Source organism: Eremothecium gossypii, chromosome III, assembly GCF_000091025.4.
Source record: "Eremothecium gossypii ATCC 10895 chromosome III, complete sequence".
Taxonomy (NCBI): domain Eukaryota; kingdom Fungi; phylum Ascomycota; class Saccharomycetes; order Saccharomycetales; family Saccharomycetaceae; genus Eremothecium; species Eremothecium gossypii.
This window is the reverse complement of record NC_005784.3, coordinates 541,163-568,269: the sequence shown is the minus strand read 5'-3', so window position 1 is coordinate 568,269 and position 27,107 is coordinate 541,163. Positions and strand designations below refer to the sequence as shown.

General features: G+C 59.1%; 19 protein-coding genes and 2 non-coding genes across 21 annotated transcripts; 10 read left to right on the top strand and 11 right to left on the bottom strand.

Moving 5' to 3' along the window:
- Nucleotides 1-107: 107 nt before the first annotated feature.
- Nucleotides 108-494, top strand: POC4 (Poc4p; the record flags this gene model as incomplete). The annotated part of the gene is made up of 1 exon (NM_208878.1): nt 108-494. The coding sequence occupies one exon, from the start codon at nt 108-110 to the stop codon at nt 492-494; it is 387 nt and encodes a 128-aa protein (NP_983525.1).
- A 351-nt stretch (nt 495-845) lies between these two features.
- On the top strand, nt 846-2,876 carry AGOS_ACR122C (flavin-containing monooxygenase; the record flags this gene model as incomplete). Its single annotated transcript, NM_208877.2, has 1 exon — nt 846-2,876. One exon carries the CDS (start codon nt 846-848, stop codon nt 2,874-2,876), a length of 2,031 nt encoding a protein of 676 aa, NP_983524.2.
- Nucleotides 2,877-2,950: 74 nt separating this feature from the next.
- AGOS_AgSNR17 lies at nt 2,951-3,253 on the bottom strand. Its single transcript, NR_149364.1, has one exon. It is a non-coding gene; the product is annotated as an AgSNR17 (small nuclear RNA).
- Nucleotides 3,254-3,949: 696 nt separating this feature from the next.
- AGOS_ACR120C (60S ribosomal protein eL33) lies at nt 3,950-4,502 on the top strand (the record flags this gene model as incomplete). The annotated part of the gene is made up of 2 exons (NM_208875.1): nt 3,950-3,968; nt 4,198-4,502. 2 exons carry the CDS (start codon nt 3,950-3,952, stop codon nt 4,500-4,502), a joined length of 324 nt encoding a protein of 107 aa, NP_983522.1.
- A 214-nt stretch (nt 4,503-4,716) lies between these two features.
- AGOS_ACR119W (ACR119Wp) lies at nt 4,717-7,512 on the bottom strand (the record flags this gene model as incomplete). The annotated part of the gene is made up of 1 exon (NM_208874.2): nt 4,717-7,512. One exon carries the CDS (start codon nt 7,510-7,512, stop codon nt 4,717-4,719), a length of 2,796 nt encoding a protein of 931 aa, NP_983521.2.
- A 651-nt stretch (nt 7,513-8,163) lies between these two features.
- Nucleotides 8,164-8,802, bottom strand: MGE1 (mitochondrial nucleotide exchange factor MGE1; the record flags this gene model as incomplete). Its single annotated transcript, NM_208873.1, has 1 exon — nt 8,164-8,802. The coding sequence occupies one exon, from the start codon at nt 8,800-8,802 to the stop codon at nt 8,164-8,166; it is 639 nt and encodes a 212-aa protein (NP_983520.1).
- Nucleotides 8,803-8,960: 158 nt separating this feature from the next.
- AGOS_ACR117W (ACR117Wp) lies at nt 8,961-10,535 on the bottom strand (the record flags this gene model as incomplete). The annotated part of the gene is made up of 1 exon (NM_208872.1): nt 8,961-10,535. One exon carries the CDS (start codon nt 10,533-10,535, stop codon nt 8,961-8,963), a length of 1,575 nt encoding a protein of 524 aa, NP_983519.1.
- Nucleotides 10,536-10,965: 430 nt separating this feature from the next.
- Nucleotides 10,966-12,327, bottom strand: AGOS_ACR116W (WD40 repeat domain-containing protein; the record flags this gene model as incomplete). Its single annotated transcript, NM_208871.2, has 1 exon — nt 10,966-12,327. One exon carries the CDS (start codon nt 12,325-12,327, stop codon nt 10,966-10,968), a length of 1,362 nt encoding a protein of 453 aa, NP_983518.2.
- Nucleotides 12,328-12,531: 204 nt separating this feature from the next.
- Nucleotides 12,532-13,578, bottom strand: SPP1 (Spp1p; the record flags this gene model as incomplete). Its single annotated transcript, NM_208870.2, has 1 exon — nt 12,532-13,578. The coding sequence occupies one exon, from the start codon at nt 13,576-13,578 to the stop codon at nt 12,532-12,534; it is 1,047 nt and encodes a 348-aa protein (NP_983517.2).
- Nucleotides 13,579-13,814: 236 nt separating this feature from the next.
- On the top strand, nt 13,815-14,519 carry MCP1 (Mcp1p; the record flags this gene model as incomplete). The annotated part of the gene is made up of 1 exon (NM_208869.1): nt 13,815-14,519. One exon carries the CDS (start codon nt 13,815-13,817, stop codon nt 14,517-14,519), a length of 705 nt encoding a protein of 234 aa, NP_983516.1.
- Nucleotides 14,520-14,585: 66 nt separating this feature from the next.
- On the bottom strand, nt 14,586-17,894 carry AGOS_ACR113W (ACR113Wp; the record flags this gene model as incomplete). Its single annotated transcript, NM_208868.2, has 1 exon — nt 14,586-17,894. One exon carries the CDS (start codon nt 17,892-17,894, stop codon nt 14,586-14,588), a length of 3,309 nt encoding a protein of 1,102 aa, NP_983515.1.
- Nucleotides 17,895-18,253: 359 nt separating this feature from the next.
- On the top strand, nt 18,254-18,718 carry AGOS_ACR112C (iron-sulfur cluster assembly scaffold protein; the record flags this gene model as incomplete). The annotated part of the gene is made up of 1 exon (NM_208867.1): nt 18,254-18,718. The coding sequence occupies one exon, from the start codon at nt 18,254-18,256 to the stop codon at nt 18,716-18,718; it is 465 nt and encodes a 154-aa protein (NP_983514.1).
- Nucleotides 18,719-18,940: 222 nt separating this feature from the next.
- On the top strand, nt 18,941-19,375 carry RPB8 (DNA-directed RNA polymerase core subunit RPB8; the record flags this gene model as incomplete). Its single annotated transcript, NM_208866.1, has 1 exon — nt 18,941-19,375. One exon carries the CDS (start codon nt 18,941-18,943, stop codon nt 19,373-19,375), a length of 435 nt encoding a protein of 144 aa, NP_983513.1.
- An 82-nt stretch (nt 19,376-19,457) lies between these two features.
- DSC3 (Dsc3p) lies at nt 19,458-20,216 on the bottom strand (the record flags this gene model as incomplete). Its single annotated transcript, NM_208865.1, has 1 exon — nt 19,458-20,216. One exon carries the CDS (start codon nt 20,214-20,216, stop codon nt 19,458-19,460), a length of 759 nt encoding a protein of 252 aa, NP_983512.1.
- Nucleotides 20,217-20,412: 196 nt separating this feature from the next.
- AGOS_AgSNR35 lies at nt 20,413-20,534 on the top strand. Its single transcript, NR_149378.1, has one exon. It is a non-coding gene; the product is annotated as an AgSNR35 (small nuclear RNA).
- A 93-nt stretch (nt 20,535-20,627) lies between these two features.
- On the bottom strand, nt 20,628-21,527 carry AGOS_ACR109W (ACR109Wp; the record flags this gene model as incomplete). Its single annotated transcript, NM_208864.2, has 1 exon — nt 20,628-21,527. One exon carries the CDS (start codon nt 21,525-21,527, stop codon nt 20,628-20,630), a length of 900 nt encoding a protein of 299 aa, NP_983511.2.
- Nucleotides 21,528-21,805: 278 nt separating this feature from the next.
- MCT1 ([acyl-carrier-protein] S-malonyltransferase) lies at nt 21,806-22,696 on the top strand (the record flags this gene model as incomplete). The annotated part of the gene is made up of 1 exon (NM_208863.1): nt 21,806-22,696. One exon carries the CDS (start codon nt 21,806-21,808, stop codon nt 22,694-22,696), a length of 891 nt encoding a protein of 296 aa, NP_983510.1.
- Nucleotides 22,697-22,715: 19 nt separating this feature from the next.
- RDS2 (gluconeogenesis transcription factor RDS2) lies at nt 22,716-23,870 on the bottom strand (the record flags this gene model as incomplete). The annotated part of the gene is made up of 1 exon (NM_208862.2): nt 22,716-23,870. One exon carries the CDS (start codon nt 23,868-23,870, stop codon nt 22,716-22,718), a length of 1,155 nt encoding a protein of 384 aa, NP_983509.2.
- A 180-nt stretch (nt 23,871-24,050) lies between these two features.
- COX11 (Cox11p) lies at nt 24,051-24,851 on the top strand (the record flags this gene model as incomplete). Its single annotated transcript, NM_208861.1, has 1 exon — nt 24,051-24,851. The coding sequence occupies one exon, from the start codon at nt 24,051-24,053 to the stop codon at nt 24,849-24,851; it is 801 nt and encodes a 266-aa protein (NP_983508.1).
- Nucleotides 24,852-24,902: 51 nt separating this feature from the next.
- Nucleotides 24,903-25,568, bottom strand: RCN2 (Rcn2p; the record flags this gene model as incomplete). Its single annotated transcript, NM_208860.1, has 1 exon — nt 24,903-25,568. One exon carries the CDS (start codon nt 25,566-25,568, stop codon nt 24,903-24,905), a length of 666 nt encoding a protein of 221 aa, NP_983507.1.
- Nucleotides 25,569-26,045: 477 nt separating this feature from the next.
- RPL5 (60S ribosomal protein uL18) lies at nt 26,046-26,939 on the top strand (the record flags this gene model as incomplete). Its single annotated transcript, NM_208859.1, has 1 exon — nt 26,046-26,939. One exon carries the CDS (start codon nt 26,046-26,048, stop codon nt 26,937-26,939), a length of 894 nt encoding a protein of 297 aa, NP_983506.1.
- Nucleotides 26,940-27,107: the final 168 nt, after the last annotated feature.

The following is a 27,107-nucleotide window of genomic DNA, read 5'->3' as shown; positions in this document are numbered from 1 at the left end:
CGAACTCTCTGTGATGCCAGCTTGCTCGTGTTTGGCGGTTTACAGCGGTGAAAAGAGATCTTCGTTATCTGCGTAGTCTTGGCACAGTCAGCGTAAAATCCCAGGTGATGACACAGACCAAAACAGCAGACTATACTGTCAGTACGCTTGGGGGGGACGATGTGCGGCTACTGGTGACCATGCCGGTGGAGCTGACGGCGAGCAAGAAGGTGCCGGTGAGCATCGTAGTGTCGGGCCGGTGCGATGGCGTTAATGAGGAGCTGGCCGCTACGGTGTATGGCGTGCCATATAAGGGCTCTGATGTGGTGACGAGCGTGCTGCTGGATACAGCCGACAACCGGATACGGGATTTTGGGTCGACTTTCTGCCGTGTGCTGGTGAAGAAGGTCGGGCTCCCCTGTTATGTGAGCGTGAGCAGCAGCGTGGGCCGGATGCTCGACAGCGGCGACCAGCTCGCGGTTATCCGGAAGGCGCTCGAACACCTGACGTCGTAGGATATTTGTGAGCGGGCTGCCTGACGCAGGGCCGATGGCTTCGGCCCACGCGCGGGAAAGGATGTCAGCGCGAGGCGTCGGGCACCATAGCGGGTGCGACAAGAACGACTCCGGCGCACCAAAGAGCGGGGAAGCCGCTTTAAAGTCAGCTGTTGTTGCGTGGGCTGACACTGGACGTGGTGCAGAGAGCAGGCGCCGTCCGCGCAACACAAAACCGGCGGTATATACTGCAATATATAATAAAAGCGTGTTTCGAAGTCATTGGCCTCCAGGGGAACTTTGCCATACCAAACGGAGCGAGGCTACGTATTGAAGTTCAAATAACAAAAAGTGGATTGCAGATACTAGATAATGTCTCCTACACCATTGTATCCATCCGTCTCCAGCCCCTCCCATGCCAAAAAGACTCTAAGACAGAAGCAGATCGAAGAGTATTATGCGGCTGAGATTTATCCTCCCATTATCGATGGGCCTGTTGACTACGACTTGCCACAGCTGAAGGTGTACGGCGACCAGAGACCCTGTCCAGAGCTAATCCTGGACGACTCTGAGAATGCGCTAAGGCCTCTAGTGGAAGAGTGGTTAGAGAAGCTAAACGCAATGCTAGAAAGCATCAACACAGGTGCCAGAAGAGAGATAATACACAGCAATATGGACAACGTTTTCACAAATCACGCTGCCTGGAGAGACCACTTAGCTGTTAGTTGGGACCTTCACACATTTAATACCCTTGACGACTTGAAGGATAGGCTCGTGCCATTCTTAGAAAGCGCGCTATTGGAAAACGTGAAACTCGACGATTTAGCGGACTATCATTACAAATATGGGTTCGGGAAAGTGCTAGTGCACGAGGAGACGTGGGATCACCCTCCGATCGAATGGATCCAGGTATATTATTCTTTTGAGAATAAAATTGGCTACGGAAAGGGTATCGCCAGGTTGGCCGCGGTCGAAGATGAACTTACCGGGGAAGCCACTTTAAAATGCTTTACCTTTTACACTGTATTGGAGGACTTGAAGGCGTACCCCGAGAAAATCTTACGTAACCGCCCGGAGGGTGTCAATCATGGGCAGCATGTAGGGCGCCAATCATGGTTAGAGCTACGGGCAAAGGAAACTACCTTCGACAGGAACAACCAGCCAACTGTGCTTATCGTTGGCGGCGGCCAGGGCGGATTGGCTGTAGCCGCCAGGTTGAAGAGCTTCGGTATCAGTTCTCTCATCATTGAGAAGAATGCGCGCGTGGGCGACAACTGGCGGAACCGCTATAAGTTCTTGGTCTTGCACGATCCGATCTGGTACGATGAGATGCCATATTTGCGCTTCCCACCTACCTGGCCGGTGTACACGCCGAAAGACAAGTTGGGTGACTGGTTTGATGCATATGCGAAAAGCTTGGACTTGAATACCCGCTGCGCGTCTACTGTGACGGGGGCATCGTTTGACGAATTGACTGGCAGGTGGAGGGTCGAGGTGACAGATAATCTGTCCGGAGGTGTGACGTACTTCGCTCCCAGCCACTTGATCCTTGCCACAGGTCACTCGGGCGAGCCCCGTCTCCCCAAGTTCAAGGACCAAGAGCTTTTCGAGGGAAAGATTGTGCACTCTTCGGAGCATGGCACTGGCGCCGAATACAAGGGTAAGAGGGCGTTGGTAGTAGGCGGCTGCAACTCCGCGCACGACATCTGCCAGGATTTCTATGAGCAGGGCGCCGACGTCACGATGCTACAGAGATCCTCCACATGCATCATCACCGCTACCCACGGCACGATACACAACAACAGAGGGTTGTACGACGAGGACGGCCCGGTGACGGAGACAGCCGATCATATCTTCCATTCCATGCCCATACACTTGCTAAATGGTATGATGCAGCAGCAGTACCGGGTTTCATGCCGGGATGACGAAGAGCTTCTCCGGTCACTTCAGCGGGTCGGTTTCAAGTTGAACGGTGGCTACAACGGCACGGGCTTGTTCGGGCTCTACTTCCGCCAGGGCTCCGGCTACTACATCGACGTAGGCTGCTCGGGGCTAATAGCGGACGGGAAGGTCAAGCTCAAGCAGGGCGTCGGGATCGAACGCTTCCTCAAGAACGGCGTCGTGTTCACAGATGGCAGCCGCCTAGAGAACATCGACATCGTCGTCCTTGCCACGGGCTACACCAACATGCGGGAGACCGCAAGACGGTTATTCGGCAACAAGGTCGCGGGCCGCCTAGACCCTGTCTGGGGCCTCGACGAGGAGGGCGAGACCAAAACCATGTGGCGCAACTCCGGCCACCCCAACTTCTGGTTCATGGGCGGCAACCTTGCATTGGCCAGATACTATTCCAAGCGCCTAGCGCTCAAGATCGTTGCCCAGGAGATGAACATCTTCTACTAATACCAGACATTATCTAGTTTCCAATCCTATTCCGCAACCCAAGCCTTTGGGTTGCGAGCTAGGAATATATAAAAACTTGTCAGACTGCCATCTGCTCCCACCCGCAACTGTCCCTTCACGAAGAAGTGCACAGAGCGGGCCAAGATCATCGCGCCTTTTAGCTGCGCCGCCGGCAAGCCGGTTGCGACTGATTGCAAAGGCATAGCAAAGGTTGCAGATGGCCAAACCGCTAAGGATTATGGCCAAGCTAAAACAATCTTTGTTCTCACTCTGGGGTGCAGAGGCTCTGATGCTCATCAACCAAGTTGGATTCAGTGGCTCTTTTGAAGAGTCAAAGAGTGACGATTCCTATAGAAATGATCCTATGAAGTACGTCGGTGATTATTTAAAAATATCAAAAAAGAATTCTAAGTTACAGCTGAAAAATATCTCCTCGCAGCTTACCCTTTTATAGTTTTTGGTTCACCGCTGCGCGGAAAAATCTCATCCATTTTCTGGCCGGGTAATACATGCGATCCGAACTTAGGGCACTCGGCCATCGGATAACCAGGCACGCAGCGCAAATTAGGGCTAGCCGCCGGGCAAACAAGCTTTAGGGCTGCTGTTTCACGCTGCACTAAAGGCCGGGCCTCAAGTATCGCTTCAGCTCCTCGCCGGTCCGCACCAGCTCTCACTCGGCACCCCCTACCCCAGCGCTCGCTCGTGGACAACAGCGCCCACCTCGACTGTGGACACTGCGGCAGGCTGCCGGGGGCTCTTTCTCTCAGAAGCAGTAGTACGTAACCATGTAGCACAAACGCACGTCGCGGGGGTTTGACTAGCACCCAAACATTACACACCCACACATCCATGTATTCTCCGGTACGCGCGCGGCGCGGGCTCACCGGGGGAACAGACGCACTAGGCAGAGCTGGGCAGACGGAGGATCGCGCCCGCAGGCTGGCGCTAGGCAGAGAGCCCCCTCCGCCGCGCGGAAAGACACCGCGCTGCGGCATCAAAAAACCATCATCAAATTTCAGCGAACTCAAAGAGAGTGTCCTGTTCATACCATACAGCAGAACAACAACATAGAAATGGCTGAATCTCATAGATGTATGTTAACGGTGGACGGTATAAGATGTTTCTGGTGATGATGGGCGAAACGCGCGGTTTTGGGCAGCACGGGCGCTAGGAGGGAGTACCGGCCCGGCGAGCGGCGGGCTGGGACTGGCGCCGGCTGCCGGCGTGCAAGACGATGCAGGAGCGCTTTGGGCCGCGGAGGGACGGTAGGTCCATCGGAACCAGGAACGGTGGGAGTGAGCAAATACTAACATGCGCGCAGTGTACGTCAAGGGTAAGCACTTGTCCTACCAAAGATCCAAGAGTGTCAACAACCCAAATGTCTCTTTGATCAAGATTGAGGGTGTGACCAACCCAGAAGACGCGAAGTTCTACTTGGGTAAGAGAGTTGCGTACGTGTACAGATGCTCCAAGGAGGTCCGTGGCTCCAAGATCAGAGTCATCTGGGGCAAGATTGCCAGAACCCACGGTAACTCTGGTGTTGTCAGAGCCAAGTTCAGATCCAATTTGCCAGCCAAGACTTTCGGTGCTTCTGTTAGAATCTTCTTGTACCCATCTAACATCTAAGCATGTTGAGGAAACTGTATAAGTATATTTCATTGATTCTTTAAATATAGTTAAATCTACTTTTATTAATGCAACTATAAAGGTAGTGTGAAGAGCTCTTTTGCCTGCCGTCCGTGTGCGCGGCGGCAATGAGTCAAGCTGTACTCACGGAGAAGCAGGGGGTTACTATGCCAATATGAAAACATGCTACACGATACATACTCAACTAGATAAACTATATTCTCAGACTCCTTCTCTTAAAGAAATCGAGCACCTTCCTTGCAGTGCTGGGTTCTTTCTGCCGTGGAGGCTGCGGCGCCTGAGACGGGTTTATAGAGGAAACCATCAGAGACACCTTATTAGTCTTGCGCTTGGGCTTGGGATCTTCATAAATCGGACCCTTCGGCGTGTTGTTCGATAATCGCTGCGATTTGCCGTGGACGGTGGCAGAGCGTGTAGGAGTGGATGGATCATGCTGTTTCGTCCCATGTGGTTGCTCTGCCATCTTCACAAGATTTATAGGACTGGGCACATCGGCCAACTCAGGAGTGCCAGCGTTCGGTGTGACATCCAGGGAGGCGTAGACATAACTCAACGCCACTGGTGTCCTTTGTGCCTCTCTTGGTAAGGTGTTGTGTCTTCTAGGAATAGCCTGTGTGCCATTGCCAGCTGGCGCAGGATTCTTCTTCTGAGAGCTCGTCCTTGAAATGTTCGGGTGTTTCACAACATCTAAAACCAACCCAGTTGGTTGTACAGCGTCTGTGCTAGAATCAATGCTAGACTTGGAGTTGTTATAAAAGGAGTAAAATGAAAGCAAGCTGAATCTCTTATCCTTCTTGTCCGTTTTGCCTGATTTCTGTTTTGAGGAAGCGTCGGATTCAGGGGAGCTGGAGGAAACGATACATTCGCGGTTCTGGAGGCCCATATTAGGGGTGTTGATAGAGATACGGGCTGTGGAGCAATCTGGCCGAGCAGAACCCATCTTCTTCGGCGAACTTAGCTCGCAAGATATTCGTTCGCCCTCTTCCTGCTCGTAAATTTCGCTCATCACTATCGCGCTATAGCGTCTGTGTTGTCCATTTGACCCGGGACTCGTTCCACACTCATTATCGTAAGCGACTATTTCTAACGTCGAAGGTAGCATATCATCAGATTTAATAGTGGCATCATCAACTACCGGATTGTCATCGATTTGTCTATCAGCTTCGAACGGAGTTTCCAAAAGCTGGTTATTGGGCCCAGGCAATCTGCGGGTGCTACCCGATCTGCCAACATCGACAAATGTGGGATTGGAAGCCGTTGATACACGTTGTTGTTTTCCCATAATAGGGACAAGTGCACCAGCCCCAGATACCAAATCGGGTGACTGCGCAAAAGCAGTGGTACTGCATGGTTGATAAGAGGTTGGTCTTTGCTTCCGGCCAGCCTGTGGAACCATGTGGCTCGAAGTTTTATCCTTAACAATGGTAGGCCGCTGGGACATGTCTGCCATAGCAATTCCGCCGCTCTCTTGCCCATTTAAAGACTCTCTATTCCCAGGAATCATTACCGGCGGAACGGAGCCCTTCTGTGGGCTCACCTCGATGATAACACTATTGCGATTCATTAGCGAAGATGAAATGCCATTGTGATGAGTAGCAGAACGTGTAATAGCATACGTTGGCACTCTACCTGCCGATGAAGGCGGCGTTGTATTCTGTGACAGAGAGTCGTGGTGTAGCGAATGTATTGATGGGGAGTTGAAATAATCTCGCTCCGCATCGACCACGGCCTGTAGAGCAATCGACGCAGCGGAATTGCTCCTGGCATGTCTTCTAACTGGAGACATCTTGCGCAGACCGTTAGAAGGAGAGGTAGGTTTCATGATAATATGAGACTGGAACTCTTGCGGGGGCACCGGTTGCGGATTTAGTGTCGAATCCATAATTAACGAACCGCGGTTATCGCCTTTGGAGTTCGCTGATGAGATAGAGCAGCTGGACTGGGGGCGCAGGACCCCGGCGTGGACCGCACTCGGCTGTCTGAATAGATTGTTTGTTTCAGCTTTCGCCTTGGCATCCCAGTCGCTCGGTGACCACATCAAAAACTGCGCGTGCGGCTGCAACCACGCGTGCTGTTCTATGTCAGCCACCGTTAGACGCACCTCAGGATTGGAAACGAGGATCCGTCTGAGCAGATCGCGGGGTATCGGCTTGATATACTCCGGGAATTTCAGCGAGGTGTGCGTGATATACTGGTAAAGCTTAGCAATATCGTCGCCCTCCGGATTCTCGGGATCGTCGTCCCATGGAAGGTACCCCGCAAGCATCGCGTACAGGATCACCCCGCATGACCATACGTCAGCCTTCTGCGCCGAGTACGGCTTGGAAGACACGACCAATTCCGGAGCCGCGTAGCATGGCGACCCGCACGACGTGCGCATCAGGTCGTTCTTGTGGAACTCGTTCACGAAGCCGAAGTCCGTGATGATCAGGTTCTCGTGCTCGTCCAACAACAGGTTCTCCAGCTTCAGGTCCCGGTGCGCGAGACCCTTGTAGTGGATGTAGTGCACGCCGCTGATCAGCTGCGCGAACAGGCGGCACGCCGGCGGCTCCTTCAGCCGCCGCTTCTTCTGGATGTACTTGTAGAACTCGCCGCCCGACGCGTACTGCAGCACGATCCCGATGTACTTCGAGTTCTGCAGCACCTCCTCCAGCCGCACGATGTTCGGATGGCTCAGCAGCTTCAGCGCGTTCAGCTCGCGGTAGATCTTGATCTCCTTCTCGGAGTTCTTCGGCACCGTGTCCCGCCGAATCAGCTTGATCGCCACGTTGCGCGAGTCCCCGTCCAGCCGCGCCTTCGACCACCCCAGCTTCACCTTACCGAACTCGCCCTCGCCCAGCGTCGGCCCAATGATGTACGGCCCGAACGTCACCTGCTTCTTCTTGCTGCGACCTGCCGCGTGCCCACGTGACCCGCTCAGCGGCCCCGTCGCCGCCGGCGGCGTCGCCCCGCCCCCATAGTACGTGTGCCGGTGTGGGATCGACGTCATCCTGCCTTGTCTGCCGCCGTAAACACTCTCTCGCTGGCCTTGCGCCTTGTCCGCTCGCCAGATCGCCTGCCGCTCTGTACGTGTTTCGCCTCGCTCTCGCCGGCGAACGCCTTGGCCTGTGGTCTGTGCAATCCTACGCGCTCCTCGCGTGTGTTGTATACTCTGTGCCAGGGGGGGCTGCTGGTCTGCGCTGCTCAGTCGCTCCAAAAACCGGGCTGGTATGGATCTGGTGCAAGTATTAGCTCGCGTTTTACCTGCTCGCTCGGGAATCTTTCTAGTACCTGACCGGCCAATATGTACGTGACTACGGGACGTCGAGGAGAACGTCGCTGGCAGGGCGTTTAAGAATGCCTGGCTGGTGCAATCAGACAACACGCGGATCTATTCGTCAGCCAGCGCAGCCCAGCTAACGGCAGTGCGAAAAATAGCAGCGGCGCGGCGCAGGGTCCTGCTGTGCCCGGTTGACGCAGGCACTGGACGGCGGACGGCCAGGTTGCTGGAGGGGAGTTCCGGACAGTTCGTTCTTTTCCCCTTTCCGTCGAGCACACGTAGGCAGCCGTGTGGGATTGCGTCAGGCTAGCGGAGCGGCGCTTGGGGTATGTAATATGTACACGACTTGGCATTAGATACTCGTAAGGGCGGGCACGTGACTCAGGCGTCGGGGTCCTTGACGACGCCGACCTTGGCGGGGCGGATGACGCGGCCGTTGAGGGTGTAGCCGGGCTGCTGCACGTGGAAGACAGTACCCGGGGTCTTGTCGGGCTGGGGCAGCTCGAAGGTAGCCTCGTGGAGGTTGGGGTCGAAGGGCTGGCCGAGCGCGTCGATGGGGGCGATGCCGTGCTTGAGCAGGGTCTTTTCGAAGACGTCGCGGGTGAGGCGGACGCCGGCATGCAGGTCTGCAATCTCGGGCGAGCGCTGGAGCGCCTCGGGCGAGACGGCGCCGAGCGCGTGGCCGAAGTTGTCAAGCGACTCGAGCAGGTCCTTGGAAAAGCGCTGGAGCGCGAAGTCACGTGCCTTCTGCACGTCGCGGCGCGTCACCTCCTGCAGGTTGCGGAAGTCCGCGACGGAGCGCAGCAGGCGGTCCTTGAGGTCCGCGGCCTCCTTGGACTTGTCGGCAAGCTGCTTCTCCAGCTCCGCGACACGTGGGTCGGCCGCAGACTCGCCCTGCGCGTCTGCGGCGTCTTTGGCGTCTGCGGCGTAGCAGCGCAGCTGGCCTGCCACGCGCGGCACGTTGTAGAGGGTGGCGTATCTGCCAATCGGTCTCAAAATCGCTGGAAGGTAGGGGCCCATGGTAGCTAGAGCGGTCTAGGATCGCTATGACTGGGGCCAGAGGCCTCGAGTAGGCGAAATCAGCGACGAGCTGAAAAAATTTCAGAGAGCGGGCACTACATTCGTATGTTGCGACCTCCATAGAAGCTGCGAGCAGCTACGGTACAGCGGCGGCTCCATCACCTGGCCTGCCAGCACTTGTAGATGAACTTCTCCATATTGACACGCTTTTTCATCTGCCCCTGTATCCAGGGGTGGCGCAGCATCTGCCTGGGCGAGGGCCGCTCGCGCGACTCCTTCTTGAGACAGTAGCTGATGAATGACTTGAAGGCCTTGCTCCACACGATGTTCGCCTCGGGTTCATCTTTGAGCTGCGGCGTGAAGGTGAGGATCAGCATAAGCAATTCTATGGGCGGCATGTTGGCTGCGAATTTGCCGGAGTCGAAGGGGAAGTGGGCCTGGGCTACCTCCAGCAGGGTGAGGCCCAGCGACCAGACGTCGCTGGTGACGCTGTAAGGCTGGCCCTGGATGCGCTCCGGCGCCATGTAGTACGAGGTGCCAGTAAACGTAGTGGCGAGCGAGTTGACAGCCTCGCCGCTCACGCCGAAGTCGCAGAGCTTCACCTGGCCTGCCTCGTTGAGGAGAATGTTTTGGGGCTTGATGTCGCGGTGGATGATTTTGCGCTGGTGGAGGTACGACAGGCCGCGCAGCACGCTTTCGGCGATCTTGCCGAGCACCTTCTCGCCGACCCTGCCGCCGTGTTTTAGTAGGTGTTTGTAGATGGCGTCCAGCGACCTCCCGCCCATGTATTCCATGGCGATGTATATCGAGGAGTGCTCCTCGTCGGTAAACATGCCGTAGTAGCGCACGATGTAGTCAGACTTGCAGCTCTTGTTGAACTGCAGCTCGCGGAATATCTGCTTCTGGCTCTCCTGGTCCGTGGTCAGCGTGGTTATAGTTTTGAGCGCGAAGATTTTGGAACCGTGCCTAAGTTTGCACTTCGTGACTGATCCGCCCGCGCCCTCGCCCAGCACGCCAAGCTCTTCTATCTGGTCTTTCAGGTGCACATGCGTCCACATCTCTTCCTCCAATTCGTCCACGTCTTTGCATGGCGGTACAGTCGCCGCCGGGGGCACCGGCTCAACCGGAGTACTGCCAGCAGAGATTAACCGCATCTCCTGCAATGCGCGCGACGGGGAATGTATGTTGCTGGATGAGCTCGAGCCCGCGTGCAGCGCAGAGTACGGCAGCTCCTCGCAGGGCAGCTTCGGCTCCACGTGCAGGTACGGCAACTTGGGCAGCGGAGGCCTGGTTGGCCCCGCGGACAGCGTGGTTGCACCTGAGTGACTTCCCGCCTTCTCTCCGCTCGTCGTGGGCAGCGGCCCCGTCACCTGCTGTGCGTACGGGTGCTTCGACAGAAACGCCAGCGCAGGCATCCCCGGCGGCACAGGCCGCCGGGGAAGGACCTTCGAGGTCTGCGACGATGCGCTAGATGGCGCGTGCTGCGAGAGAACGTCCGACCCCGCAGTATCCGTAGATCCAGCAGATAGCTGTTCTGCTATCTGTACAGATTGCCCAAGTCCACGCAGTTTCTGCTCCCTGTGTAGATCCGACCCAATTGAGTTGCCCATCGCTCCTGATGCGTGTTCGTCGCCCGCAGGGGTAGCACTACCAATTAACGTCGACGGCAGCGACAATCTCGGAGACTTCTCATTGCGCTTCCGCTGCTCTGGTGGCTTGAACATGAACGCCATAGATCCCAGGTGTCGTTATGTTAGCTTTTCTGCCCTGTCTCCGTGTCTTAGCTGTTATTTAGTAGCTATGCAAAGCAAACCATAGCATTTTTTTTGTTGACTCGAGAACTGCCAGGCATCGCAAAACCGGAGGTAACGCAGTTCGGTTGTCAGCTGCCAATGGGCTGGTTGGCGCTAGCCCGCCGATTGTAGAGCGTGCGCACTCTGTGGGTGGCAAGGCTGCCTCTAGGAAGAGCATGTGTAGTATCTAATATATGTAAGTGCATCAGGCCACTGTGCAAAGGATTTCGGGTCTGAAATTCAACTAAAATCTTGAAAACAGGCATTAGTCAACGCTGACACAATATAAAGAACGTGCTAGGGCAGCCCGATACACGGGCCGCCACACTCTATATAGAGGACACAGATCTGTATGGTGGCGCAGCCAGCATCACTGCAGGCTGTCGTCGTCAGCGTCGGGATCATCGGGTCTGCCGAAATAAGGCTTGTACACGGTGATGAGGCCGTCGGCGTCGATGCAGCCCACGACGTCGCCGAAGGTGGGGTGCCACGCGACGGTCTTGCGCTTGGGGATTGGGCCGAGCGTGCGACGGCCCCCGACGGTATGCAGGAACTTCAGGCACTGCTGCTGCAGCTCGTCCGAGTCGCGAGCGGACTCGTTCGGGTCGTCCTCTCCGGGCAGCTGCAGCAGGGGCTCGACGTCCCAGTGGTACACGTTGCCGGGCGCGCCGACGGAGACAAACTGCGTGGGGGTGTCGGCGCTGAAGAGGAGCTCGACCACGGCGTCGCCGTCCGGGTGCACCAGGCGGGTCAGCTCCGCCGCGGGCTCGTCCGCGGTTGCGGCAATCACCGCGCGGATGTCCCACAGCTTGATCACACCAGTATCGGAGCCCGTGGCGAAGACGGTGCCCACCAGCGGCGAGGGAGCGACGGCCACAAAGCGGCCGTCGCGCACGCCGTGCAGGTGCCAGAGCGGCTCAGCGGGCGTGCGCGCGTCCCAGAAGCGCACGGTGTTATCGCTCGAGCACGTGACAAATATATGGGACCCTTGAAACTTCACCGCGTGCACAACCGCGGCCTCCGAGAGACGCACCGTGTGCAACACCTTGCCCAGCGCGTCACCGTTGTCGACGACGCGCAGCACCGTGTGCGCGTTATCGCCGTCGATGCCGCTCTGCACCACAACCGCCAGCTGCCCGTCCTCCGAGACGGCAAGGTCGACCTCCGCAACGCTCCCAGCGACCGGGGGCAGCGTCTGCACCGGGCGCGGCGCGCCGCTGCGGAACCACGCCACACTGCCGTCCGTAGCCACCACAACCGCCGCCACGTCCGCCCGCCCCACGTACGCCATGCCTGCCACGTCTGCGCTGGGATGCGTCCACACAGGCCGCAGCTGCTCCTGTAGCCCCATGCTGTCCTCGAACTCCGGGTCCGGCAGCGCGCCCCCGCCGTCCGCCTCCTCCAGGTGCACGCCGAGCGGCAGCACGCATCCCTGCCTGTACACGTCGCGCCCCAGCGACACGAGCACCGAGGTATGCAGCACTCCGTTTTCCATGCGGCGCTCCGCCTCATCCGTGAACGCAATGGTCTTGCGCACGCTGCCGGCAACGCCCGCAGGGCTGGCGTAGCGCGGCTTCAGCGACGTAATGTACTGGTACAGCGACGGGATGGTTTTTTTCCATACCTTGAATTGCTCATTTTTTATCTTGTTGACCGTGGGATCTGGTACGTCGTTAGTGGTCTGTCGTAGCCGCACCGGGGTCCCTCTGCTCGCCTCCCGGTCCTCTGCCATACATGCCTTCTGCCATTCTGAAAGTATACAGCTGCCAACCGCTATTCTCGCGCTGTTCCTGGCGCGTCAGCCTATCCCGAGGGTGGAGCGGAGCGTCAAGATAGGTTTTCAACTTGCGCGAACAGGCTTGTTCCATGCCCAGACCAGCATCGCTAGCCATGCCACTTGTAACAGGGAACGGTCGGAGGCGCGTTCGAGTACATACTACGTAGCAGGCGTGGCCACGCGCGGGTGTGCGCCGGCGCGGAGCTCGTGGAAGCGCAGCGACAGGTGTTCCTTGCGCATGCTGATGAGCAGCTGCAGCCGCTGCTCCGCGCTGTCGAGCGCCTCGAGCTCGAACTGCACGGAGCCGAGCCGCATGCTGGCCCAGTCTTGGTGGCGCGGGCAGCGCAGGCGACAGCACACGCCGTGCAGGAGCGCCGCGTCGTCCGCGTAGCTGGCGGCAAAGTCCGCGGCCGGCAGCGGCGCCTGGTAGTCGGCGCGGAAGCCGCAGAGCGCGCGCTTGGGCTTGCGGCGCGCGCGCGCCTTGCCGCGCCGCGGAGCCGCCTCCTCTGTGTCATGGAACAGCGCGTCATTCACCTCACGCACCCACGCCAGGTACGCGCTCAGCGCGGCCAGTTGTGCGCGCAGCGCGGGCCGCCGCGCCTCGCGCACCTCGCGCGCCTCCGCCTCCAGCTCCCCGAGCCGCGCGTCCGCGCCCACCACCCGGTCGTACAGCGCCGGGTCCACGTCGCGCCGCGCTAGCGGCAGCGCGCCCGTGCCCAGGCTCTCGAACTGCCCCGTACGCACCATCTGCTGCACCACCGCCTGCCCACCCGGCCCCGCGCGCTCCACCAGCGCCCGCATGTACGCCTCCCCGTGCTCCGGCCCGCAGTACTTGCTGTCGCGCGCGCAAGCCCGGTAGCAACCCTCCATGCGGCACCGCCGCTTCCACACCGTCCTCGGCAGCGCGCCCGTCCCGCTGTACGTGATACCTGCCTGGCAATAGGGGCAGTAGAACGAGAATACCAAGCTCTTGTACGCGCTGGGGATCCGGATGCACGTGAAATGGAACCAGTCGCCACATCCGTCGCACTGCACCATCAGCTCGCCGCCGTCCGGCTTCTTGCAGATGCAGTACACATCCTCGCCCGTGCTGGGGTCCTGCTTGGTACCTTGGAATGGAGGACACCAGTCTGGTAGGCTCATCGCTATTGACCAACGGTTAGCGGCTAGCGTATGGTAATGTGCATCTCTAATACGAAATCCCATGAAAATGTAAGCTGCGCTGTTGCTCACCACAGGTCGCCATAGACCAAGTTATAGACTATAGAGACCGCGTCGCAGCCAGCATGGAACTCAGAGAACTGGATCCGCGCCCCACGGAGTCTTTCACGCCTCCTCCAGGGGTGGGCGATGACAGCTACAGCGGCGGGAGCGGGGAATGGCTGAGCGCGCTGAACATTAGACGGTCACTGGGCTGGCTGCAGAAGCACTCGGTGTGGGCGATGGTGTTCGGATACATGCCGCTGCACCTGACGAACACGCTGTTCGTGCCGCTGATTGAGCCGACGTACGCACCGAACGATGTGCTGCGGATGGTGCGGGAACTGCTGCCGGCGGCGACGGACCAGGTGCTGGTGTGGACGGTGGGGGTGCATGTGGCGGCGGGGGTGGCGCTGCGGGCGATGAGCTGGTACCGACGGTGGACGCGGCGGGGGCGGCGGTACGTGACGCGGGTGGAGTCCGACACGTCGCCGCGACGGATTGGGCTGATCGGGGGGCTGTCCGGGTACTTCCTGGGGCTGAACAAGACGGTGCGGCACAACCCGCACGCGGTGTCGGGGTACTTGCTGGTGCCGTTGCTGGCTTACCACGCCGCGTTGATGAAGTGGCTGCCTGCGCGGGCGGGCGTGGACGTGGACTTCGACTTTGTGCAGTGGCTCCTGTACGGCGGGACGGGGTCTGCGTGGACGCGCTGGGGGCTGGGGATCATGCCGCTAGCTGGGCTAGTGTCCGTGGGCGCGTACCACATGTTCACCGGGCTGGTGCAGCTGTTGAGATGGCGGTCGCTAGCGCTGCGGCGCAAGGTGTTCAACGTCGTAGTCGGGATCAACGTGGTCGGCCTGGTGAGCCTCTGGCGGCTGAGCACGGTGCGGCCGATCATGAACGTGCAGTACCACCGGATCCTGCAGCAGCTTCTCTGGCGGTGAGCGCGACCGGGCATAACGCCCTTTATTTATTGTTAACCTTTATACAACTTCCTGCGGAAGACTATCCTACCTGTTCGAACGGACTCTGCTGAGGTTATTCAATAGTTTATCATAGGTTTCGCCGACGTGCTCATCGAGTTCTTCGTGACCATCGGGGGGCAACGGCGCCGAGACTGGCTCCTCGTTGGGGGTGCAAACGCTCCTGCTCTGTGAGGACACCGACGCACGGTCGGCACTCACTGGGCGAGTGCTATACGGTATGCCATATATGTTGTCCAGGTGGACACGGTTGTGGTTCACATTGTCAATCAGGTCTTCCATCGAGGCAATGCCCTTAGCCTTAATGATGGCCGCCTTCAACTCTGCCCCTGACGGGATCTTGGAGATAATCACCCGCATATCGGTCGCATTGTCCGCCTGGGATGGCTGGCTCTGAGCAGGGTGCTCTGAGACATACTGCGGCAGCGGCAGGCCTGAACGTTTCTGTGCGACGAAGTACCCCCATTTATGGAGCTCTCCCTCTTCCTCCTCCTGCTTCTTACACACAATGGAGGTCTGTGAAGACTGCCGCAGTACGACGGGGCGGCCTGTGGTCACGTCTATCGTACGCCCCGAATCTGTAGCCATAAAGTGCGGCCTATCCACCTGGGTGCTGGCGGAGATCCCTTGCGTATCAAGATACCCGTCCTCCAGGCGGGTGGCAGGCATCAGAAGTGTCGAGGAGTCGACAGCTTCCAAGTTTGGCGCGGAGATGCCCTCAGGATTGTCATCCAGCAGGCTCGCAACCTCCTGGCTATCGGCAAGTATCTCTAATATCTTCGAAAGGGTATTTTCTACGAACAGGAGTCTCAGCAGGTTCTCCTTCCCCTGTAGCGTCAGTTCATCTTTGCTTCGCTTTTCGAACAAGTCGTCGATGGTACTCTGTACGTTGGTGTGGACCCTATTGATTTTCTGCCAATACTTTTTCAGGAGATACCGTCTTGAAGAGTCATCATTGGATTTCTCGGACGAAGTACCGAGTTTCGATAGTATACCGCCTGCAGTTTTGGTAATTAGTTCACCATCAAAGAGCAAGTCATCCTGCGATGTTAATTCGTCTAGCTCGAAGTCCTCGTTCAGAGATTTCTGGGCGTTCCTGATCAAACAAACTGCTATTCTCGAGCTGATTTCCTCAGGGATGTATTCATAGTCGACGTCCAAATTCTTCAACTTTGGCGAGTTTGCGACGAAGTCATACAGGGCAGCACATGCACTCATACCATAGGAGGACTCCGGTTGATATAGCATAGAAAGATGCAATAACTCCTTACATTTTTGAAGTATCTGGCTGAGAAGCGAGATGTGGTCCATCATAAAGTCGTTACTGTCCAAATGCAGTCTTTTCAGAAAGGGAAACCGCGGCAGATACTTATTCAAAAATGGGAATATCTCTGGAAAGATGGCCGGTAAACTGCTCAAATCCAAGAAATAAAGGTTTGGCAACTTGGATAATGCTCGCAGGCAAAGTGCCGCATCACAGAAGCCTAACGCTGTACTGTTAAGGGTGAAATAATGCAGGTGGTCAAAGTTCATAGTTGTTAATTTAGATACCATGGGTTTCACGAGATCAGTGAGGTTGTTAAAGGCCAAGTCGATACCTTGCACATTATAGGTAGAAGCCCAGTCAAAAAGCAACTTTAGATGCTCTTCCTTTAAAAAGGAGTGCGCTACACCTAGTCGCTTTTTGGATGCCGGCCGAAGAGTAAACGCATGCAGTAAGCCGTTGAAGATGGAAAGGTCAAAAAACTGGATACCGTTCAACAGCAGCTCCTCCAACGGAGCATGTTGCCTGCGTTGTAAAACCTCTATAAACAAGGGCCAGTTCATATTGGAGCGGTAAAGCGTGCGTGCCAGATCCTGTCTAACTTTCGTCTGCGAGATGTCGAGCTTTATAAGTGATCTATTGGATAAAATAAACTTGCAGAGAGCTGCCCAGCAATCTGCGTCAGTAACCACGTTTCGTATTGAGAGTCGCTCCAATGCAGTGGAATTGACAAGTGAAGTGATCATTATCTTAAACATCTCTGGAGTCAGGTTTACATTATCGAACACAACATTGTGGATAGGCACAACTGCAATGAAGTCACAAAACGAGAGCAGGTCTATCAGAGTCGGCTTTGGATTCAGAAACTTTAACGTATGCAGGGGTGCTGTTTTGTTCTTCACTTGCTTGAGGGTGGACGGAATCGGTAGGATTTCGCGCAAATGACAGCAGCGCGTGTAGATCTGGTCCAGCGTCAGCTCCTTCCCGGACTCATCGCCACATTCAGTGTCCTCCCCGTCGAATGAAGTCTCATTCGCTTGGGTAGGCTTGTCAATTTCCAGGTGCTTGGCACGGTCGTCAACCGCGGCTTCTGGGACCAGTTCCCTCTGCGAGTGCGATTGCTTGTACTTAAAGGCCGCGACCTCATTGGCAGTCCGTAAAGCTGCCATATGTGCTTCCTGTTGGTGCTTCTTCGACTCCTTCAGCGCCTTCCGATAGTTTTCCAGCGCGATTTTGTATTCTTTAGAGTCCTTGGTCAACTGGCTCTCCTTTTGCCCACATATTCCCTCAGGATTCGAGATGCCCTGAGATATTGTCGGAACCTCGCCAAGGATTTCATCGGGGATCAACACGTTGCCCCGGCGAGGCCGCCGTGACGGAATCTGCTGCGGTGGGTCCGTGCTGAACTTGTCCACGGCAAATGCCACGCGCCGCAGCTGCACACCAGAGAGCAGCTGAAGCGAGGGCACAGGCAAGGCTCCCGGTTCCATCCGCCGCGGCCTGTCGTTTATTGGCGCGGCATCGCGTACCTCCGGAGACGACGGCTCATTGAGGTACCGCGCCATCCCGTCAGTGGCGCGCCCGATCGGAATTCCCGCAGGCGCGCATTGCCTCCCCGACTCCGCGCCACGGGCGTCGCCGCGCTGCGAGGCCCGCGCGCCGTGCGGCGGGCCTGATAAGGGCACTCCGGACGACGACGCCAGCCGCCGACTGAAAAGCGACCCGAACAGCGACTTCTTTGGTCTCTCACCCACCGAATTGCTGCGCTTCAGGAACCCGATACCCCCCGATTGCCGCTCCGGTACCGCCGCCGGCTCCGTCGCCGCGCTCTGTGCGCTCCGCTCGCTGCCGCTCGCGCTGCCCGTGCCCGCCTGCCCGCTATCCGCCTGCCGGCTAAGCTCTGCGTTGGACACCGACGACGCCCGTCCGCGTGTGCCGTCTTCTCCGGCCTTTCGCTGTTTCCCACGTTTCTTGCCCCTATATAACCACGCCACATCCACATCGAAATCCAGAGAGGAGTAGTCCGCCCTGGTCCGCGGTGCTGCTGAGGTGGCAGACATCTGATCCGCCATCGGTGTAAAATTGCCGCTCTACAGTAGCCCCTGCACCATGCAACGCCAGCCCCGATGCTCGTCTACTAACGCGAGTCGTAGTGTTGTTTGCAAAGCGGCATCGCCTCGGCTAGTCAAGACCCGAAACCCCTTTGTTACCCGCACCTCATGAGCGCTCCTGTCCGGCAATCAGTTACCCGGCTCAGGGGCTCAGGGATCGGACACGGGGTTACCGGCGGAGGTAAGCGGCGCACCCGGATACGGGTCCGTGACTTCCAGTGGAGACAGGGCCAAATGGCGGCGCTTTAAAGTTGACACAGACACTACGCTGACAGGACAGACATCTCTCCTACTTCTCCACAGCGAAACACGGAACAGAAATGCTAGGATTCAGACAGACAGCCACTGCAATCGTGAGGCCGGTCGGCACCATAGGGTATGCGCGGCGCTGCTACCACCCCAAGGTCATAGACCACTACACCAACCCTCGCAACGTTGGCACATTGGACAAGAAGCTTACAAATGTCGGGACCGGGCTCGTGGGCGCGCCGGCGTGTGGCGACGTGATGCGCCTGCAGATCCAGGTGGACGACAGCACAGGCGTAATCGAGAACGTGAAGTTCAAGACGTTTGGCTGCGGCTCGGCCATTGCGTCATCTTCGTACATGACCGAGCTTGTGCGCGGCAAGACGCTCGCGGATGCGGAGAAGATCAAGAACACAGAGATCGCGCGCGAGCTATCGCTTCCGCCGGTCAAGCTGCACTGTAGTATGCTCGCGGAGGACGCCATCAAGGCCGCCATCAAGGACTACCGCAGCAAGCGCAAGGCGACCGAGCTGCGCTGAGCGCAGGCCGCCGCAGCCTGTCGGCGGCCGGCCGGCGCCAGCCGCAGAGGGACGTCCGCGGGCCGGCGAGAGCCGCCCGTTTTCTATGTAGCGACTCGAGCATCTAATAGACATGGTAATAGCTTCTCGTTTTCTACGTTTGCACACAGTATACAAAATTTTCACGCAGCTCATCGCCACTTCCACTTGCTGAAGCGCAGGTACGGCACCAAGACCTCGGCTATGTCCTCGACTCTCTTTGACGACATCTTCACGATCCAGGAAGTGGACCAGGGACGGTACAATAAGGTATCGCGGATTGAGGCCATCTCCACGTCGCAGGACACGTGCAAGCTGACGCTGGATGTGAACACAGAGCTCTTCCCGCTGCAACCACAACAGCAGCTAACGGTGATGCTGGCGACGACACTCAACCTCGACGGAACGGAGGACAGCCACGGGTCCTGGCGGCCTCCGGCCCCTGGGGCGCGGTCCCTGGCCGACGACTTCGACTACGTGACGTATGGGACGGCATACAAGTTCGAGGAGGCCAACGGGAACAAGGATATGCTGGCGGTGTACTACTCATTCGGGGGGTTGCTGATGCGGCTGGAGGGCAACTACCGGCTCTTGAGCAACTTCAAGCAGGAGAACGTGTACCTGCTGTGCCGCCGCTGAGCCGACGTACATAGAATCTGTATACTATTAGATATAACGAGAGACGCAGCTCCTGGTAGACTGTTCCAGCAGCCCGGAGCCCCTACCAGTGGGTCATGCCGAAGATGACGTTCGCGACGATGCCCGCGAAGACGGCCATTTTCTGGCGCTTCGTGAACAGCTCTCCCTGCTTCAGCAGCAGGATGCTGAATACTCCGAACAGGCACCCCACCATGAGGCCGATCAGGAGATCCATGTTGTACCTGTAGTTAGCGGTGGGGATGCTAGAGAGCTGCGCGCCCTGCTCCGTGGCGCCGGTCTCTATCCACTGCTCCTCGAGCTGCCGGAGGTCCGCGCGCTCGCCGTCCGGCTGCTGCGACGTGTCCAGGTCGCCGTACGTGGCGCGGAACTGCTGCCGCAGCAGCTCTATCTCCTCGTCGCTGAACCCGACGCTGCGGAGCCGGTCGAAGCCGATCACCTCCGGCGTCGTCCCGTCCACCTGTTGCCCCACGTTGTCCAGCGCGTCCTCGTCCTGCAGCTGCTCCGTTGTCAGCTCCGGGCCCACGATGCAGTGGATGTAGTACTTGTCGTTCTCCTCCGCGGACTCGAAGAACTGCTCCAGCCGCAGGTTCGACATCGCGTTCAGCGGCTGGCCGTTGCGGATAAACTTCAGCCGGTGCCGTACCGTCTTGGCGGGGCGGATTTGCCGCACCATGGCCCGCAGCCATCTCGTAGTGACGTCTGCGTACGGGATACTCGACACCTCCAGCGTCAGGTCCTGCAGTGTGGGATCGCTGAACCGCACAACTATAAACCGCCGACGCCGCCGTGACTGCTGCGGAATGAGTGGTTCCTTGGACATCTGCTATAGCTCCCTGACGAGCTCCTGGGCGGCAACTGCTTTGGCGTGTCGCCGGCCGGAGCTCAAGTACTAGGGGTTGGCAGGTGCTTTTATGACGCTGCACGAGCCGGGTAACCGCCGCCACAACTATATAAGGCGCGGCGAAAACCGTTTCTTGTTGCCGTCTGCATGTCTGTTTTTCCTCCTTTTAGAGAACCAATAAAAATCGTGCGGATTTTTGCATCCAGGACTCTAAAACCGTGTTGCTAGGGCCGCGCGCTACGCGGCCACAGCGTCAAGTCCATCGGAGAGATCAGTTGGTTCATCTCAACGCCCTTTCTTCCTGCCGGGCGCTCACTGGCAGGGGGAGGGCTGGTAGAACAGACATTCGTAGTTGTAGCTTTACGTACGCGCGGTGCGCTATGCTACAGGCTATTTACCGTAGTGGATCGCGCGGCAGAAGTCGAGCACGCCGGTGAAGACCACCAGCAGGATGCCTCCGCCGGGCCCCAGCCGCAGCACCTTGGGCACGAAGCCCTTGTACAGCGCGCGGAAGCCCTCCTCCCGGTAGATGGTGAGCAGCGAGGGCAGCGACCAGTTGTACTTGCGCACGACGCCCGGGATCACGGCCGTGTTCTGGATGCGCGACTTGACCACGTCGAACGGCGTGGACAGCATGCAGCCGATCGAGCCGCCGATGCTGCCCGCGATCAGGTCGTTGGTGATGCGCTGCGTCTTGTTGTGCGCCGCGGGCAGCAGCGCGCGCGCCTGGAAGATGATCCCAAAGTACCCGCCGTTCCACAGCGCGTGCCGCCACAGCGTGCTCTCCAACCCGTTGTACATCGCCAACACGCCTTCGCGCGCCACGATCTTGCGCACCACGTCCACCGGGCCCTTGTAGCTCGACGACGCGTCCTGCAGCCGGATCTTCACCAGCTCGAACGGCACCACCACAAACGCCTCAACGCACCCCGCCGACGCACCCGCCAGCATCGACAGCGGCTGCGACAGCTTCTCCACGCCGAAGGCCTGCTTGTACAGCTTCTGGAACTCGTCGTTGCACGCAAACTTGGTCGCCCGCTTGGGGGCCTCCATCAGGATCGGCGACGAAATGCCCTTGTACAGCCGCCCGACGCCCTCGCCCGCCACGATCTTCTTGAGGCAGTCCACCACGCCCGTGTAGTGCGGCCCGGCCCCGCCCTGCACCTGCAGCTGCATCCGCGTCTTGACCACATCGAGCGGGTACATCACGAGGATTTCGGACACGCCTGCCACGGCCCCGGCGAAGAATTGGTACAGAAACGGCAACGACTTAGTATCGCTGGATGACATCTCCTATAGCGCTCTGTCGGATGATCTGGGTCAACGGCTACGTTCGCTCCAGCTGCGCTGGTCAAGTCACTAGCTCTTTATATAGCAAACCAAATTTTTCAATTAATAACGGCGGGGACGCCGTTCGAGCAGTGAAAAATTGCCAGAAGTCATAAGCTGAAGACTGGTTCCGGCGGGATAGCGTTGCCGGGGCCACTTACGGATTCGAGCAGCGGTTACAACGGCGCGGGAACGGAGAGGTCCGGATAGGCAAGTAACACGAGTGCGGGGCTTGCGGTATGCGATTAGTCACGTTTCCTGGGCAGGGTAGCGCCGTGTTGGCGAGCTCGCTGGCCCGCTGGTGTGAGTCGCGGGCGGGCTTCCAGCACAGCTCGGTGGCGGACGTGGTGGCATACGTGGAGCGGCAGCCCGCAGCGCCGGGGGCGATTGCCGCGTGCTCGACGCTGCTGTACCAGTGCTGGCTGGAGCGCGGGCCGGAGCAGGGCGAGGCGATGATGCTGGGGCACTCGCTGGGGGAGCTGAGCGCGCTGAACGCGAGCGGCAGCAACGCGCTGCTGGGGGTGCATGACGTGCTGGAGGTGGCGCAGCGTCGGCACGCGCTGATGCGCGAGGCGGCGGCGGCGCATGCGCGGGCGCACGGCGTGCGCGGGTTCGTGGCGCGGGTGGTGACGCTGCGGCGCGCGGGCGATCTGCGGGCGCAGCTGGAGCTGCGCGGGACGCTGCGCCTAGCGAACCACAACTCGCTGCGGCAGTGCATCGTGACGGGGGCGGCGGACGACCCGGCGTGGGCGGCGCTGCCGGCGGGCGCGCGCGTGGACGCGCTGCTGAACCCGGACGGCATCCCTTTCCACAACGACGCGGTGCTGCGGCCGATCCAGGGCCCGCTGTACGACCTGCTGTGGGAGCGGTTGGCGCGCAACGGCGTGAGCCGCGCGCGCAGCCTGGACCGCCCGCTGCTGAGCTGCCTGGACGGCGCGGCGACCGACCGTCTTGACGTGGCCGTGGAGAAGTTCGTGCGCTCGAGCACGAACGTGGTCGAGTTCGTCGCAGCCTGCCGCACGGCGGTGCAGGCGGGCGCGACGGCCGCGCTGCACGTCGGGCCCGGGCGCGCGGTCGGCGCGCTGGTGGACCGCAACACGGGGCTCACCGCGAGCGAGACGCTAGACTGACCGACAGTACGTACTGCACTTAGGAGATGGGTATAAAGTTGCCTATAATACATATGGGAATATTGTAGCGGTCCCGCCGGATCGTAAAACTGAAACAACACGGCCTGCGCTTCCTTCCGTCCTTACTTCTCAGGTTGCAGCTCGTCAGCACTGCCTTCTGGCCCTTGTCAAAGGCGATCGAGCCGTACTTCTCCCAGAAATTGACCGCACTCTCCTCTGTCATCAGCTCATATATCGCGAGGTTGCCATCGCGCAGATCGTCAACGGTGCAGTCCACCAGCGACGCAAACTCCTTGTTGCCGCGGTAGATCTCGCCCGTCCGCCGCCACAGACACGCCGGCATGGACATGGACGTAAATACTCTATCGTAGGACAGCAGCATGCGCTCGAACCCCTCCTCCACGAGCACCAGGTCCACGTCCTTGAGCGAGCGCGCGATCGCGCGGAACGCCGGCCGGATCGTCGAGAGCGGCTTCAGGATGCGCTGCCGCGACGACTGGTTCATGTACTTGTCCATGTAGTTCTGCAGGCGCGCGTACCCCTGCGAGTAGTTGTAAGGCTGCAGCAGGCCCGCCTCCAGCTTCGCGTTGATCACGAGCTTCAGGCGGTCCTCCGGCTCCACCTCCGTCGAGGGGTCCGCGGCCGTCAGGAAGAAGTTCTCCTTGGCCGTCGGCTGCTCCTGCGGCGCAGCGCCGGCCAGCACGCCGCCTACCAGCTCCCCCGGTCCCCGCGCCCCGGGATCCGCCGCCTGCCCGTTGCAGCCCGGCGACGGCGTCGCCTCCATCAGCAGCGGGTCCTCCAGCAGCGTCAGGAACTCGTTCAGCGACGAGAATTCCGACCCGATGTGCTCGCTCACAAACTTCGGGTGGTTGATCACGTTGGCGTACCGGTTCCCGCCTGCAGCCCCGACGCCCAGCCCGGCCACCAGGTGCTCCGGTACCGGCTGCACGTCGAACGTCTCGGTTCGCAGCGGCGACTGCGACTGCAGCCGCTCGGCGCCGGGCTGCAGCTTCTCGTCACAGCAGAGGTGCCCGATGTCCCTCTTTATGCATCTCGAGCACGGCCTTCGATCATCACATATCATGTGCGATCGCCTGCAGAACACGCAGGCCTTGACCACCTTCTTGCGTTTCTTAGTGGACGCATAGTCCGTCTGCACATTCTCTGTCGACATCTAGGCGCACCGCGAGACCGATGATGCCAAGCACGGAGATCCAGCTGAGTACGCTTCACTTACAAATGCGCTGTACTCGGCTGCCTCGAGAAGCCGGAACAAGCCATGTAAAAAACGCGCACGCTTAGAAAGCAACATCCACGCTACATCGAACTGTATTCCGAGCCAGAGCTGAAGCTAATGCTGGGTCTTGGATGTCTATTGAGGCCGCTGGCGGGCGGGGTGTCGCGGCGGTGCGCTGGCGGCGGTGCGCATTGGGCGTCGCGCCCGCTGCACAGCAGCGGGCGCAGTCGAGCCAAGCTGGACTTCTCCAAGCTGACGCAGGCGGAGATCAAGCAGCTGCGCGACATGAAGGTGCAGAGGGAGCGGGCGTTCCGCGACCGCACGGCGGCGTACTACTTCGCGAGCGTGGGCGTGGTGTTCCTGGGGCTCGCGTACGCCGCGGTGCCGTTGTATCGCCTGCTGTGCGCACGCACGGGCTTCGGTGGGACGCCGATCACTGACCGCAGGAAGTTCACGAGCGACAAGATGGTGCCGGTGGACATGGACAAGCGGATCCGCGTGTCGTTCACGAGCGAGGTGTCGCAGATCCTGCCGTGGAAGTTCGTGCCGCAGCAGCGCGAGGTCTACGTGCTGCCCGGCGAGACCGCGCTGGCCTTCTACAAGGCCAAGAACACCAGCGACAAGGACATCATCGGCATGGCGACGTACAGCATCACGCCCGGCGGCGCCGCGCAGTACTTCAACAAGATCCAGTGCTTCTGCTTCGAGGAGCAGAAGCTGCTGGCCGGCGAGGAGGTGGACATGCCCGTGTTCTTCTTCATCGACCCTGACTTCGCGACGGACCCGCAGATGCGCAACGTCGACGACCTCGTGCTGCACTACACCTTCTTCCGCGCGCAGTACGCGAGCGAGGCTGCGCCCGACGGCGCGCTCGGGCCCGCCGTGGTCGACGCCGCGGCCGTGGAGGCCGCGGCCTAGGCTGTGTCTAGCGAATTAAATATACACCGAACCTGTACATAGAAACGAAGCCTACTGCCCGGCGTGCGCGCGCCGCCCGCCCCTCTCGGAGGGGAACCGGTTGAGCGTGATGCTGGGGCTCAGGGGCATGTTGTCCCGCGGCGACAGCGAGCGCCCCCTGTACAAGAACTGCGTGCCGGATGGATCCGACGGCACGCCGGTGCCCCGCTCGGGCACCGGCGTGTGGCGCTCTGGAGCCGGCTCCATGTAGTAGTGCACCTTCGGGTCGTCCGGGAACTTTATCTTTGTGGGCGAAATCTGCTTGTCCGGCGACAAGCTTGGGCTGGGCGGGAAAAGCCCGCCCGCCGCCGAGTCCGCGGCAGACGCCGTGTCGATCTGCAAGAGCGGCCGCTCGACCTCCGCCTCCTCCGCGCCGTCCCCGGCCTGCGGGCTCACCGCGGTCAGCGACCGCCCGCGCGGCTTGCCGACGAGCGGCTCCGACAAGTACACCTTGTAGTGCTCGCGCGCGCAGCGCTCGCGCAGCCACTCGTAGACCCTGGCCGTATCCTCCTCGCCGCGGAAAATGATCACTACCCGATTAAGAAACGAGAGGGGCGTGAAGTATTCCGGCTCCACGTCCGGGAAGCTTATAGCCATCTCGCGCCGGAGTAGCTGCGGCCATTGCTCGTCGAACCGCGCCTTGGGCACGTCTGTGATTAGAATTTGCGTGCGTGCCATGCTGCTGTTCCCTGTGACAGGGCTCTCCGCGGCCAGCCGGCTTCTGTACCTGGCTGGCAGCGTAACCTTATATACTACAAGCTGCCCTGCGGGTACACCGGTCAGCGACGCGCCGCGTCAGCTTAATAAGCGTGACATTACCGCGCGGGAGCGCGGCCGCAGCGGGTTGGCTGCCACAGCCTGCGAGTCGCACGTCGCCGCGCTCCTTGATAGTCAGCCAGCCTCCTGCCGCGCTAGTCGGTACCTTGGCTCAGCCATCATTCTGTGTGACTGTGGAACGCGGGGCGGTGCGATGTACGGGCGAGAGGGAGGCTGTACACAACCCATACACCAGAAGGAGCCACCCATGCACCCGCGGGTGCATGGGTGGCACCCGCGGAGCGACGCGCCGCCGGCATCTCAAATTTTTCAGGTAATTACATTAGAGATGAAGCTGGCCTCAGCGTTCTCCCACACCAAGAGAGCGTATCAGCAACCATGGCCTTCATCAAGTCCATCAAGAACTCCGCGTACCACTCCAGATTCCAGACTCCCTTCAGAAGAAGAAGAGAAGGTAAGACGGACTACTATGCCCGTAAGAGACTGGTCACCCAGCACAAGGCCAAGTACAACACGCCAAAGTACAGATTGGTCGTGAGATTCACCAACAAGGACATCATCTGCCAGGTTGTGTCCTCCACCATCACCGGTGACATTGTGTTGGCCGCTGCGTACTCGCACGAGCTGCCAAGATACGGCATCACGCACGGTTTGACCAACTGGTCCGCCGCGTACGCCACTGGTCTGCTGATCGCCAGAAGAACCCTGCAGAAGTTGGGCTTGGACGAGACCTACAAGGGTGTCGAGGAGCCAGAGGGAGAGTACGAGCTAACCGAGGCTGTTGAGGACGGTCCAAGACCATTCAAGGTGTACTTGGACATTGGTTTGCAGAGAACCACCACCGGTGCTAGAGTCTTCGGTGCCTTGAAGGGTGCTTCTGACGGTGGTCTATACGTTCCACACTCCGAGAACAGATTCCCAGGCTGGGACTTCGAGTCCGAGGAGCTAGATGCCGACTTGTTGAGAACCTACATTTTCGGCGGCCACGTCTCCGCCTACATGGAGGAGTTGGCCGACGACGACGAGGAGAGATACTCCGAGTTGTTCAAGGGCTACATCGCCGACGGCATCGAGGCTGACGCCATCGAGGACATCTACACTGAGGCCCACGCCGCCATCAGAGCTGACCCATCCTTCAAGCCAACTGAGAAGAAGTTCACCAAGGAGCAGTACGCTGCCGAGTCTAAGAAGTTCAGACAGGTGAAGTTGACCAAGGAGGAGAGAAAGGCACGTGTCGCTGCCAAGATCGCCGCCTTGGCTGCTCAGGAGTAAGCTTGAAGCCGTGTGTATATAACATTCCGTTTTCTAGCTCTGTAGTAACCTTCCGATTGCTCTTCATGCGTGACAACAGCTGAGCTATATTTAGGCCAGGCAAGCGGGGCTCGCGTCAGGCAAGCCCATGTAAGGTCTTCTTCCTGCCCGTTTTAGCATGTTAATGTT